A 14250-nucleotide genomic window follows, 5' to 3' on the forward strand; every position below is an offset into this window, starting at 1 on the left:
AACGATAAAATAGTCGTCAATAGTGTGTTTTAATGTTTTAATTGTTACAATTGTTAAAAAATTATTAAATATTTATAAAGATCGAGATTTTAAATATTAAAGTTATCAACTTTTGGTACATATTTTTATTTTATTAACATCAATACTTTTTTATGCATAGAAACATTTCTTGGAAGGATAGTCATTGAGAATAGAAAAATACTTATAAATTTACAAACTTGACGAAGATTCAATACATAAAAACTTTGAAGCAGTGAAATTTGTATTGTACAAAAAAATAAACTATTACTTTCATTTTTAACATTGATATAATCTAACTTTTGTTCTTTGATAAATTTAATTATAATATGAATATGATTAGAGTTTAAAGTTTGATCAATATAAGTTCTTTTATATCCAAACAATTTAAAAAGCATGGTATTGTGTAGGAATGTTATTAATTTTTTTTCCCTTTTCATTTAACAGCAACAATTAAATTGTTGTTTATCTAGTACACTTTTTATTTATATCACTGTATTTAATAGGTAACTTAAAAGAACATAATTAATGTTCCATGTCAATCAATTGATGCTCTGTGAGAACTATTTGGCAACCTTTTGGCTTGAATGAAAAAGAATTCCCAAAAAAGTCGATATTTTCATCAAGAGAATGTGAGAACAAGCTTGATTATTGACATCAAGTAGATTTGGAAGTTGAATGTAGAGAAATATTTCTTTTTAAAGTATTTATACTTTCAAGTTAAAAACCATTCCTAAAAATTGTTCATAGTGGATTGTTATAACTCCATCCATGTCTGTATCAAATTGTCTGAAGGCAGAAGTCAAAGTCTGAAAGCAGATTCATTAATAAGTAAAATATGAAAAATGAACATAACATTTTTGTATAAAAATTACATTCAAAGTAACTCACGTGCAAAACAACACACAATTGAATGAAATCATCAAAATATATTGTTCCTCGACCAGCTCTATCATATTTTCGCATAAGAGTATCTATAATTGGTTCTGATAATCTATATCCAAAGTTGGTCAACGCTGTTTTAAGTTCATTTTTGTCAATGTTGCCACTATTATCTCTGTCAAAAGATCTGAAGCAATTCTGCCAGTCAGTTACGTACTTCCAAAGGGCACCAAATTCTTCAAAGTTTACAGTTCCACTGCCCTTTTTATCGAACATACCTGAAGAGTTTTGATTGGGTTTGTCATTGTCAAACATACCTGTTTCAATAGAATTAAGCAAAAGCCCATTTGAACACATAATATATTTCACTTTTCATGCAAATGAGTAGACTGAACTACTAAAGGAAATTTTATTAATCACAAGCATCAAAAAGCTAATAAGAAAATGAATGTCGTGTGAAATATATGCAGTGTAACAAAGAACAATAAAAAAAAAGCATGAGAATTTTTTATGAAAACCAAAAAAGATGGTCTTTTTGCAATGTTCTATGGGGAAAAAGCTAAGTTTCCAAAAATCACACATTGAAATACAATTTCAAAAAAGGTTAACATACCAATCATAAGACGAACAGTTTCTGGATTGAAAGGTGTCCATGTGCCATTTGACAAAGCTGCTTGCAATTCATCAGAAGAAATTTGTCCAGAATTATCTTTATCGACTCTGAAATAAATATTAAATTTTAGAAAAATATTAATGATTTGTTTCTTGTCTAAAAAACTGTCATCTATGATTTCCTTGAATAAATGTTCAAAATTTATCATTGAAGCAGATATTGAATAATTTTAGTGAGTTTAAAGTACAGCTGGTACACAAGGGCAGTTTAATAAAATTAAGTAGCTGAAAGAATATATAAATTAAAAACATATAGGTTCATGCCCTCAAATTGAAATTTAGGTGTTCATGCCATGCAGTTGATAAGAAATACAGATTCCATTTGAAAAGTTGCGCAAATAGCCGAGTGACGATTTCGATGATAAAACAATCAATTGACAGTTTGATAACTGTTCATGAATCATATGAGCAATAAATAGATTGTAGTGTGCATCTAGAAGCCACGTCAGGTACGCGAAGTGCTGATCTTAAGAAATTCGCCATTTTTGAAAAATATGCAAAATTTACCTTCTGAAAACATCCCAGAGGAAGTCACGGCTAGGTACTTGTGCAGCGTAGGCCATGTTGACGTTTAATAAAGTTTTTAACGTAAACTGTAAAAAGTTTTTAGAGAAAAATTAGCGAAGGCGTGTGCGTGAATGTACGTTTGCAACACCGGGCGCAGAAGTACTGAACTGACTAAGTAAGCGTATGAGGTTTATCAAGAACTGCGAATACTGACGACACACTGACAACGGTAGCTCACGTAAACATATATAGCATATATAGCTATATTAGTATTTGTGTTACCGATTGATGACGAAACTTTGGGTAATTACTCGCGGGTAGTAGCCAGTAGGCCTCTATCACAATTTCGCATCGTAAGTGTGACGTTTGCGGTCACGTGGTTTTTTGATTTCGATTGTTTGCTGAAGTGTACTCATAAATTTCGATATCTAAAAAACTTTTAGCTTGGGGATAATGGAATTCCGTTACTGCTCCTATTAATAACGCGAAGTAGTCGAAACTGAGATTTTTTATTTTGTAATTAATTCATAGATAAAATTTGTTTATTTTATGAAATGTAACGCTCGTAAATGTATATTGAATTTATATAAATTTTGAGCTTTTTATAAAAATGTATAAAGGGAAACATTTTATGATTGAAAAATATAATACAAAATATATTGTCAAATGATTGTACATAGTACACACAACTTCATAATTTTTCTCTGAAAAATTAGCTATTGTAAACAACATTACAAATATTATAAATATAATTTATAAAAATGCATACAACACTCATAGCACAATCTAAATTCATCAAAATCCACAACTTCTGACACTGAAGTTGACTCTTTACAGAACTGGGGAATTGGGTTTTTCATCTGGGGTTTTCAGCTCATTATTTTCATAAAAGAGTCATCTAAGGTTCTTGACTTTTAGAAGAAATCTTGTTTTTTTTTTCAATTGACTTTTGGTTTAGCTATCTTCCAAGCTCCTAATTTGTACCTTAGAGATATCAAACCCAGATCTCTACCCATTTGCAACCAGCTCCAGACAGGTACAATTTTACTTCCATCTATTTCTTGCCATTCAACAGCAACTTCAGTGATAGGCAAATTTAGAACTTCTGCTATGTAGAGCATTTCAACATCAAAAGCCCAGCGTTCGACGTGTAATGCTGCGAACACAAGTCTTGCTGAAGCACGAGTCAAAAGTTTGAAACCACATTGTGTATCATGTACACTGCGTACACAAAGCAACCATACTAAAAAGTGGAATCCATACATTAAAAATAATCTGAAAAGAGATCTTTTAGCTTTTTCTTCTTCTTCTAGATGAGCTCTTGATCCACAAACAATAGCATGAGATTCAGCAGTTTTTCCAGGAGAATTGATGTAATCAACTAAAAATAAAAATAATAATTTTAGAAATTATAATGACATTGAATGAAAAAAATGCATACATCCTAAAATACTCCTTAGACTCTCATTTAATTTATCCAAGTCATTAAATGTTGTTGCACCATCAGCATCTGCAAAAAGCATCACACTTCCTCTTGCACTTAGCATACCCTAAAATCAAAAAGTATATTTATGTTTTGTTTGAATGTGAAATTAATTGGTTTTAATTTTTAATTTTATATACTCACCAACCTCACAGCACCACCTTTTCCTCGATTCTTTGTTAAAGCTAAAACCCTAATAGTATTGTATTTTTTAGCATAAGATTCAGCAACTTCAACAGTCTTATCAGTACTTCCATCACTAACTATTATGATTTCATAAGATACACCAGACCTTGATTTTTCCTCTAAATATTTGAGACAATCATCAAGCATTGGAGGTACTACAAAAAATGTTTAATTTATTACAATACCAATTAATTTGTGAAAATAGCAACAAAAATACATAGGCATTTGGCTCACATCTGGTCTCCTCGTTATAAGCAGGCACAATAACACTAATATTAACACTCCAGTTTTCATCAATTGATGGAAATGCAACTTTTTTTCCAGTATTGGGATTAGTAAAATATTTTTCTTCATCATAGCGATGAACTTTAGGATATGCTTCAGTGTACTTGCACAGTAAGTAAACCATAGCTATTGCCTGTAAAATTTATTAAGTAATTAGTAAACAATTTTTATTATTATTCTAAAGTAAATTAATATATTTTATATGAATTAACTGTTATTATTTAATCATACATTGAATATGTGACAGGCATATGCAAACAAAAATATAACCTTTTGGGTGTACTTACTACAGTTAATAATGCCCCTGCAAATACGAAGAGATACGTCCATAATGCTTCGGGGATCATTATGATCATTAATAGATAATATAGTTTGAATTTTTTACGTTGATTAGAAGTTTATCGACATTCTTTCTTTAAATTTTGTTCTATAACGTGGCGAATATTCGCACAAAGCAGAACATGTTATGCTATCAGTTAGTTCTGACGGCAAACAGCGGTAATTTATACAGTTCTTTGTTGTAGAGAGATGTCAAGTGTCTAATAGAGTATAGGTGCGATATTACAATGAAAAAGATTCAGCTTAAGATTTACTTTTTGTTGAATTATTTCAATTGTAAAAAATCGATTCTAAGACAAATAAATTGACTCATATAAATACTAATAATTAAAAAGTTTTTATAAAATTAAATTATTAAAATCTTGCAAATAAAAATTGAAAGCTATCCTATACAATAGTCGATTTATACCAGTGTCGTAGTTACAAGTAGCGATGTTTATCGAAATTGAAAACAAACCTAAAAGTTTACGCAGTATTGTAATCCTTTTCAAAATAAAAAATTGAAACCATGACCGAAAGACTGAAAGGAAAATTCGGTTTACTGAAAAAGGTCGCGGTGAAAGTGGAGGATCCGGATGAATATTTAGGTCCCGACGACCCGAGATGTCAACCAAAAAAAGAAGATGATCCGATTGAATTTTCAACCCCCGGAAATGATCCGAGGTCCTTATTCGTGTTTTTACGCATTGTTTAGATAAATTTGTCAAATGATTAACACAAGACCTTACGTCCCTTCAGATTCCAGCAGCAGAACCAAACGCTTCGCTGTTACGTGAGCTATTCGGATTTTTACCAATGCGAGCACATACTTGGCGAGGGTGCCGAGGCTTGCCAGTGGTTCAAACGAGTCTTTACGTCTATTTGTCCGATGGCTTGGGTCGAACGATGGGACGAATACCGCTTGGAGCAGCGTATGCCCTGGTTCAAGCATGGCGTTTTTCCCGATGCCCCGTACGGCAAACGGGGATGAGATCGGCAGATCGTTATGAAGAGCTGGTCAGTTAATTATTGGAAATAAATTGTTTTGCTTTGGTTCATTGACATTTTTGTATTGATTTGATAAAGGAAAAATGTAGGATAATTGGATTTTTAATGGATTATCGAATAAACAACATCAGTTTTTAAAAAATTAGTAAACTTTTTTTTATTAATATTCACTTATACACTTCGCATTTGGACTCGTTGATTATCTTCTGCAGCCACTTGAGTATAAAAATCTTCAACTTTTTTTTACATTTTTATGTACATATAACACAGGTAAACTTTCCTACCTTATAATTAATCAAATTTTTTTACTTAAGTATAGTGGGTAAAAATACGCTATTGTTTTTTAAAATTATGTATACCAATAACTTAAAAATATGAGAAAAAATGCCACCGACATAGTAAAAATTAAAATAATGCAAGGATTATCGAAAAAAACTTTAAACAAAATTTCGAGTTTGACTTAAAAAAGCAAAATTATATCCTGCATGAGTTACGAAGATCACTTACCAATCTTCAATGATGTAGCACAAACAATATTGGAACTATACAAAACAATCTTCACAATAGAAAGAATGGGTCGTCTTGAAATATCTGAAAAGAAAAAATATTAAATTACCTCATAGAAGTTGCGCTTCTTGAAAATGAAGGTACCAGAGAAAAATCTGCTGACAAAAAGTCGAGATATGAATTCTTTTTACATTATTTCTATAAAAAAAGAAGTAAATAAGATACCGATATCAAACAAGTGAGTTTAAGCTTGGAAGTATAAAATTCAGAAATAAAAATGATATCTGTAAACTTATTGTCTCTTTTGTGGAGACCTTGCTCAAAGGATGATATAGCCCATCTATTAGATAGAACCACCTTACGGAAAAATAACGCCTTCATTCTTCATCTTAAACAATTTTATCACTGCTTTCTGGATTGATGAATGTTAGGACACTCTTCGTCGTTGCACGTGCCCATGAGCTCGAAGGGACACAGGATTCCATTCACCATATTGCTAATAAACACAAAAGGCCCATTATCGATACATTTTGAATAATTTTTGTCAGAGACAAAAAATATTTACAGACCTCGTTAAATTTATATGTTTTAAGACCGATTCATAAGGCCGAAACACATATTTTTTCTCTCCTACTGAATTGACAGTTTCAGAGAATATAGGCAACTTTGAAGACTCGTCACAACACAATGCCTTTGTACTTGGTCCAGGCACACTATTTTTTTGGCTTAGACTGACATCAACATTCTTCTCAGTACAACTTTGAGGTTTATTAATCATCAACTCTATCGGGTCAGGTACCACCACTGAATTATTCATGACTGTATCAGAAATCTCTACAGACTTTTCCCCATTACTTTCAATATTTGCTTTTGATGATGTGCAATTCTTTTTCAAATTTGTTTCAATTTCAGTTTCTAAAGCATCAACAGCTTTAGGCAAATGTAGGTCAACCTGTCCCCCTGTGACAAATTCATTGGCTGAGTTTGATGATAAAGAAACTGAATTTTCTTCTGATTCCAAACATTCTATTGCACTTGAATTGGTTTCATGTGGGCTCATCTTAGAGTTATTGCAGCTACTATTAACTTCAACGAAATCACTAGAACACTCATTCATTTCAATGTCATTTGCCTTCTCTAAATTGGATATATTATCGGCGTTTACTTGTTTTGCACTGATAATTGTTGTTTCTTTAGCAGTTGTACTTTCGATATTTTTGTCTACCTTTTCAACCGCGTTTGAACACTCGACTGTTATATTAGATATCTGTTGTGGCGATTCTCTAGACGCTATATTTTCGCCTTCATTAGTATTAATTTTTATTACCGAAAGATCACCGTTTTCAATTGTGGACAAACCATTAATTTCCGAATGATTGTTTAAAGTTGTAGTAACGTCGTTAGAAGATGAACATTTATTTGAATTTTCTGAATTGTTTAAAATTTTAGAATTTAAAACCTTTCTAATTTTAGCATTTCCGTAAGATTTGGCAATATTTTTTCTTTTTAATTTTAAATCTGATGTACTTGACTCCGCCTGTGAGTCAATCTCACAGAGAGCATTAGAATTTGAAATTTCCGAACGATTCAAAATTGATTTATCACTATTTGACGTTATTTTTTCAGTTTCACTATTTCCAGAATCGTCATTTTTTATAAATTCCGTTTCTGATTCTTCAGTCTTAACGGTAACGTTGTTACTTTTTTTGCTAACTAAATTTTTACGATTTAAGCTATGGTTTATGGACTTATTCGATTTTTTAACACTTTTTTCTGTATAATTACCCGTTTGTAGTGTTTCACTGCTATTCTTTTTTTTACGTAGCCTAACAGTATGTTTAACAACTTCACTTAAACGATTATTTAGCAGTTCTGCTGCCGCAGTAGGAACTCTGAAAATAGTAAATATTATAATACAATTACCGAAGTAGGATAAATCGAATAAAATGAAATTTAATGCATACTTGTATTCTGGTCCAACAATCTTGTGCCCAATACTATTGCATATTTTAGAAAGTCTGAAACATTCTTTTCTTCCAGTGTTAATTTTTGTTTGGAATTCAGATATTTTTGGACTTAATGTATTCATTTTCTCTTGCTGTTGTACAATTTTCATTTCAGCAAGCCTGAGCTGCTCACGCAAATTTTTAACATCTTGACTATAGAGACTTTTTAAATCTCGCTCTATTTCCCACTGGCGAAGGAAACCTGATATTTCGGTTAATTTGTCCAGTACAGTATGCCTATAAAATATTGAATTTTTTATGTGACTTAATTAATAAAATTGCTAATATAACTGAATAGATAAAATTATTTTTTTATGTTAATTATTTATACCTTTCTGAAACTAAGTCTTCTTCTGCTTTAGCTAGCATGCTTTTTTGCTTATCAATAGGAAGAACAGCTAATTTTTGGACCTCATCACTAACAGTTTGTTTGAATTCATCTAAGTTTGATTCGATGTTTTCTGTTTTCTTTTTTTTAGGCGAGTTCCAAGCTTTGGAATCATTTAAATCATCCATTTGTACCTGTTTATCTTTTATTTTATTTTGAATTTGTGTTATTTTTTGACTTATTTGCTCACGAGTGAGTATTTTCAGCTTTTTACACTGCACTGTACCCTTTGTTTGCACTTGTGGATCAGTTGATTTTGTGTTTTCGTCAGGTTGTTTATTACAACTTGCAATATTTTGAGAGTTATTTGCAACTCGCGGACTAACAGGTTTCGGTACGTGCACGATCTTAGTTCGCGTTATTATCTCACCAGGGGTTTTGTTAATTTGTTTATTAATTGGAACTGTTGGTTTTGAAGCTTCATTAGTAGTTATTGATGACTTCGTTACACTTGCATTAGTAACTGCAGCACGAGTTGTAACAATTGTAGAAGCTGTAGTAGTGGGAAGAGTGGTCGTAGTTGTCGAAATTCGTGAGCTCGAAGCTGGTGTAGCAATACTTGAATTTTTTGTCGAGGTATCTGTAGAAGCTTTTAATTTTTTCTTACGCTCCATTTCAATTAGCTTTAATTTTAGACGTCTATATTCTTCTTGTTTAGAGGCTGGCAAATGTTTTACAACCTGAAAATTAGTTTTAATTCAAAATTTTTTTAAATGTTCATTCAAAAAGTAAATTTTTTTTCAAAATTTTTGAAAAATATCTCACCTGTGGTGTAGTTACAAGTGCTTGTGGTGTAAGATCCTTCTTAACTTCTTTTAATGAAATCAAAGTCTTAGTTTTTGATATTGAATTTGCTACAGTCTGTGTCTTGCTAACTTTCGTGGAAACAGATGATACTGTACTTAGTTTGGAATTTTTGCTTTCAACTTGTGAAATAATCGTTGGTTTAGAAATATTATTGGATACTTTCTCGACATTCTTAGTTGAACTATTAACATTTTTTTCTACTTTTTCAATATTTTTAGCTAAATTCATATTTTTTGATACCACAGGTACACTTATTTTTTCAGGAAATGAATTAATATTTCCAATATCAGCTGGATTAGAATAAACACTTGTGACTGTTGTCTTCTGTGTCGATACATTCGATGGTTTGATCTCCGAATCGTTATCACCGAGATGATCAAGTATATTAACTTTAGAAGATGAGTGCCAAAATCTTATATGTACTGGGGAATTTGTCAGTGTATTTTTTGTTGCATTCGGATTCGTATTAGTGGGGATTTTTTTGATTGAAGGGATTTTTTTGTTACTAGCAGCTGTTTTTGCTGGTTCATGCTTCGAATCCGCATTCACAGGAGCTTTCTGAACTGACACATTATTATTTGCAGCTGTTGCTGCTTCGTGCTTTTGCCGAGCGCTTTTCAAAAATTCGGCCACGCTTTTTTCTATATCAGTTTTACCAGATGTATTGTCTAACATAGCATTTTCATTGTTATCTGAGTCACTTTCGGTTTCGTCACTAAATGTGATGATTAAATTATTTTGTTCAATTCTATTGCAAGCTGAAATGATTGCTTCCCGAGCATCATTCGAAATTTTAACGTTATTTTTAATTTCTTTGAAATTCTCTGTTGTTGGACTTGATGTCAATTTCTCTCGAGTGTAACATGGTTCTGAGTTGGATTCTAAGGAAGTTGGAGATAATCCTTCGAACACCGTTGCATTTGTCTTTGATTTAGTAGCTTTAGAACGAAATATTTTTTCACTTTTTTCTGTTCCTTCGATACATGAAGCGGACATAGTGTTATTCTTTTTTTTCAAGCTTGCAATTAGTAATTCCCTAAGTTCTTCCTCGTCATCATCGTTGGTACTTTTATCAAGAGATTCTTTATTTTGCACAATTTTATCATCTTCAATTTTAGTTTCGATATTTTTAATTTTTTTTATCTGATCCTCATGAAGATTAGAAACCAAATTATCTGCTTTACGTTTTCTTAAATTAGTGTTCTCATCATTGAAAATTTGTGCTGTAGAACTAGCCACTTTTTGTTTTGTTGGTGGAATAATTTGAATAGGCACAAAATTGGTTCTCATAACAGCTGGTTGAGGTGATACTAATTGCATGTCGACTTTTTTGAAAGAAGCTTCATTATTTGTTACAGGTGATAATTTAGCTTGTAATTTTTTTGGATCAAGTATTCTTTGTATATTACTAGCACGTTGTACTGTATCAGGAATTAGATTATGATTTATATTGCACAAAACAGGAGCGTGAATTGAATCAGATTTAGATTCATCTGAAATAAATACTGGCTGGGATAAATTTTTTGCAATTTGCCATTCTGCAAAATTATTACTATTCTTTACATCCATAGGAACTAATGGACTTCCATCCAAATCAGTTTCCATATCCATAATTTCAGATGATATGTTTATTAGTTTACTCTGTGACATTTGAGGTAAATTTCCTAGTGATGAAGTCAAAAGAGGAACATTGCTAGAGGCAGTAGCAGTGGAAGTAAGAATTGTGTTTTTGGAAAAATTGAGTGTTTGAGAGTTATTTGTAAACATCATTAAATTAGATGGCTGGTTGGAATTTGCGTAATTTTTATCTGTCTGTGATAAAAATTGAAGAGGTTCAACAAACGGGTTTCTAGCTACATTGCAACCAAGAAGCATTGTCTGAGAAGTCAAAAAAGGCGGAATTGGTGGGGCTGGAAGTGGTGGTTGAGACGATAGTGGTGCTGGATCGTTTTCAAAATGAACTCCTGGTAGTTCAGGATCATATACTGTTGAATCAGATGGAGAATAAGGTCTAGACTCATTGAAATTTGAGATTTTATGTTTGCTTGAATCTTGAATGTAGTTTACTTTTGAATTACTTGATACATCAGAAATAACTGGTTTAAGTTCACTTGAGTTTATTTCATCTGATGGAGAATATGGAGATTCTAAATCAGAGAGATCCATATCTGAATCAAGTTCCATATCCTCGCTAAAGTAACTATCTTTTTGCTGTTGACTTTCAAGAGAATGTGGGTCACACATTTCTACCAGTAATGGAAAATCATCAATAAAATTAGGACTTGGAATATTTCGTAATTTTTCATTAACTAATTTTTTGTTTTTTTTGCTGCCCTTGAGAACCCGAGTGTTATGTTTTTTCATTATAGCCGATTTTAATGCCTCCATTCGTAGATGCATATCTTCATCATTTTCATCAATACAAAAATTAGGTAATTGATGCTCTTCATTAGTTGAGGCATCTAGTGGCTCCGGGTCTAAATCTCTCAGTGATGAGTTAATAGTCTTGTCTACATCAGGATGAGAAAATACTTTATTAGAAAAACTTTTTTCTTTAAAATTATAGTTGTTGGTTTCCTGTTCTGATGTTTTATTTTGATTACTTTCTTCAATTTGCGAGTCTGTTTGTTGTTTTATTTTTTTTTCGCAAATGTTAAGAGAGATATTTTCTTTTTCAACTAAAAGAGTTTTATTATTTACAGAATTATTTTTTTCAATTGATGAAGTGGCATTGTCAACTGTATTATTCTTGTACCTGCACTCAGTAGTTTCAGTTCTTTCATTTTTGTTTTCAATATTTAGCTTATCTCTTAGAGAAGAGCTCTTTGACTTGCTCTTGGAGTCATTTGTCGGATCATGTTTCTTGACTCTTTTAAGTAAGTTTGTCACATTTTCAGGAACTTGCATTGGTGATGGTGTTTCTATTCCATTATGCAATTTTGATGAACGATTATGTTTAGTTGAACTTCGAGTTTTAGAGATATTTTTTTTTAATGGTTTAGATGTGTTGTGCGTTTTAGATAAACTTTTCCTATGTCTATATGCTGTGTCTAAATTTGATGATCCTAAGTCTGATAATTCACTTTCAGAAAGTGAGAGTGGTTCAGGTTCATGCTTTTTCTTTTTATGTTTTGGCTTTTTAAGAGTTTTTTTTGAAAAACCAACCAGAGTCATATCAATGTCAGTATCACTGGATATTTCTTTCAAATCATCAGACGGGCGTATAGTTTTAGATATATTTTTCTCTTGTAAGGTGCTATAAAATGGATTAATAGCTTTTCTATATACTGGAGATTGTGACCGATGATTTCTGTAATGGTGATGGTGATGGTAATAGTGACGACGTTGATTTTCTTTTCCAGCATCTATATACAAATATTCTTATTCAACAAAGAAGCAAATAATGAAAAATTTGATTTAGTTTATTTTAAACTACTTATAAATAATAAATTTATTAAAAAAAAAGTAAACATTAAAAATTATATTGGAAAGTAAGTAATCAATAAATATTTTTATTTACTTAGTTTACTCTCCGAATCGGATAGATTTGGTATCGTCCTGGTAAAATTTCTAGATATCGACTGATATCTATTATAATGGTTTCTTTGGATAGGTGTGTCTTCTACTGAACTGACATCATCCATTGATAATTCACCCTCTTCTTTTTCATCATCAACAGGGTTACCATTGCTTTTGGGTGCAGAAGTGACATTTTCACTTTTTGATTCCATTCCTGAACACAGACAAATCACTTTTTACACTTGCATTTAATTTATGATAACGTAATTAAGTAACTCGTGCACTAATTTTTATAGATTTATTCTTCATGTACTCATCATTTCAATGCTGACTAATAAACACTTTAAGAGTATGCAATAACATGCAATATGATTAAATCAAATCTAATATTAATTCAGTTTTTATCTTTTTTATTGATTAAGTTATTCTGAAATTCATCATCCCACTGCATTTGCACGTATTTATACGTGCTTTGTAGGTTATACGAGCGAACGAATAACATTACTTACCTGCTGAGTTACTCTTTATATGCTAAGTATCTAAGTAGAATCCTCTCTTTCTTCTGTCCTTGCAACTTGTCTTCAGTTTGATCGCGTTTACCATGAGTAATAACGCGTAGTCTGGATTCGCACGATACGGAGACCCCCCAATATACCCGATAGAACACTCTTCAGATCCTTTGTCCTGTTTTTTTTGCGAGTGCAAAGCCTAGAACGACGGTCGAGGAGCACATAATAAACGCACAAATATTACGGCCATATTGGTAACTCGTGACTGCTATCAATTGCGCAAATACACTGACTGTCACAAGAATTTAGCAGCATAGAGGCAGCGGACGAGGCAGAAATTAATTAGGCGGCGTGTTGCTCAAACGCAACGATGACATTGTAGCGTGCGTTGGCTGGTACTACTTCTTTCAACTGGAGCGTTTACAGCGCGTGCATCGAGTTTTTGCAGTGACCTCGTGCTCTCTCTTTTTCTCTGTATCATTTACTAGACATCAGTTGCTCCACTTAGAGTGGTCGTTAACAACAAGCGCCGAACTTCCCTAAATATGAACTGTGCTCCGCACAAGAAAACTGCGTGACGTAGTTGCGTTTCGATAAGGAATTTATGCATTAATCATCGCTTTATCGGCTAATGTCGTGACGAACGGACGTTCAGATTCATTGAAGGCGAGCGGAAATGAGGTGTCACTTTTCAATTGGATTGCATTTTAAAGATACGTCAGAGTGATACTATAGACTTCGCGGTTTATATGATATCTACTTGAATAAAATAAATATTAACTTATAATGTACAACTAAAAAACGTGATTTATGTATGTTTTTTTTTAAAGTTATTGACCTACAAGTGAAAAATTTTAAAACGGCTTCTGATTGGTCGATCAATTTTTGACTTGACTTAGAATGGAAAATTGCGGCATAATATTGAACTTAATTGATTTAGTGTGTGAAAAGCGTCGAAAATGTATTCGTAGATATCACGAGTTATATAATTTAGGATTTAAAATAAAATATAAAATTATTCATTTTACTAAGGCTTACATAAATTTAAAGTTTTCGTTAAAAGTTACAAAAATTATAAAAAAATTTGCTCCATTAGTATAGAAATAATTTATTTTATACAAAATAATTTTCCATTATGCATATTTTTTACATATT

The 14250-nt window shown here is 31.8% G+C and overlaps 4 protein-coding genes across 8 annotated transcripts; 1 reads left to right on the forward strand and 3 right to left on the reverse strand.

The window, feature by feature from the left end:
• Positions 1 to 96: 96 nt before the first annotated feature.
• Positions 97 to 2384, reverse strand: LOC106656091 (programmed cell death protein 6). 2 transcript variants are annotated; one of them, XM_014376755.2, is made up of 4 exons: positions 2080 to 2384; positions 1514 to 1620; positions 910 to 1217; positions 97 to 827 (listed from the first exon to the last, which is right to left on the reverse strand). In XM_014376755.2, the coding sequence occupies exons 1-4, from the start codon at positions 2133 to 2135 to the stop codon at positions 726 to 728; spliced, it is 573 nt and encodes a 190-aa protein (XP_014232241.1). In that variant the 5' UTR covers positions 2136 to 2384; the 3' UTR covers positions 97 to 725. The 2 variants fall into 2 exon arrangements, with proteins under 2 accessions (XP_014232241.1, XP_014232243.1); XM_014376757.2 differs by having other exon boundaries at positions 910 to 1178; positions 2080 to 2380.
• Positions 2385 to 2683: 299 nt separating this feature from the next.
• Positions 2684 to 4535, reverse strand: LOC106656125 (dolichyl-phosphate beta-glucosyltransferase). The gene is made up of 5 exons (XM_014376811.2): positions 4321 to 4535; positions 3983 to 4166; positions 3707 to 3903; positions 3521 to 3629; positions 2684 to 3460 (listed from the first exon to the last, which is right to left on the reverse strand). Exons 1-5 carry the CDS (start codon positions 4387 to 4389, stop codon positions 3018 to 3020), a joined length of 1002 nt encoding a protein of 333 aa, XP_014232297.1. The 5' UTR covers positions 4390 to 4535; the 3' UTR covers positions 2684 to 3017.
• Positions 4536 to 4674: 139 nt separating this feature from the next.
• Positions 4675 to 5494, forward strand: LOC106656012 (cytochrome c oxidase subunit 6B1-like). Its single transcript, XM_023461551.1, has 2 exons — positions 4675 to 5035; positions 5111 to 5494. Exons 1-2 carry the CDS (start codon positions 4881 to 4883, stop codon positions 5340 to 5342), a joined length of 387 nt encoding a protein of 128 aa, XP_023317319.1. The 5' UTR covers positions 4675 to 4880; the 3' UTR covers positions 5343 to 5494.
• On the reverse strand, positions 5491 to 13799 carry LOC106656316 (probable serine/threonine-protein kinase DDB_G0282963). 4 transcript variants are annotated; one of them, XR_001339482.2, is made up of 8 exons: positions 13096 to 13799; positions 12588 to 12800; positions 9026 to 12447; positions 8204 to 8940; positions 7831 to 8109; positions 6436 to 7758; positions 6181 to 6362; positions 5491 to 5950 (listed from the first exon to the last, which is right to left on the reverse strand). XR_001339482.2 is itself a non-coding variant. In XM_014377226.2 (8 exons), the coding sequence occupies exons 2-7, from the start codon at positions 12796 to 12798 to the stop codon at positions 6269 to 6271; spliced, it is 6051 nt and encodes a 2016-aa protein (XP_014232712.1). In that variant the 5' UTR covers positions 12799 to 12800; positions 13096 to 13799; the 3' UTR covers positions 5491 to 5950; positions 6224 to 6268. The 4 variants fall into 4 exon arrangements, 3 of the variants coding, with proteins under 3 accessions (XP_014232712.1, XP_023317318.1, XP_014232711.1); XM_014377226.2 differs by having other exon boundaries at positions 6224 to 6362; positions 9026 to 12432; XM_023461550.1 differs by having other exon boundaries at positions 6229 to 6362.
• Positions 13800 to 14250: the final 451 nt, after the last annotated feature.

Source organism: Trichogramma pretiosum, unplaced genomic scaffold (assembly GCF_000599845.2).
Source record: "Trichogramma pretiosum strain Unisexual culture from Peru unplaced genomic scaffold, Tpre_2.0 scaffold4, whole genome shotgun sequence".
In the NCBI taxonomy this organism is placed as follows: Eukaryota; Metazoa; Arthropoda; class Insecta; order Hymenoptera; family Trichogrammatidae; genus Trichogramma; species Trichogramma pretiosum.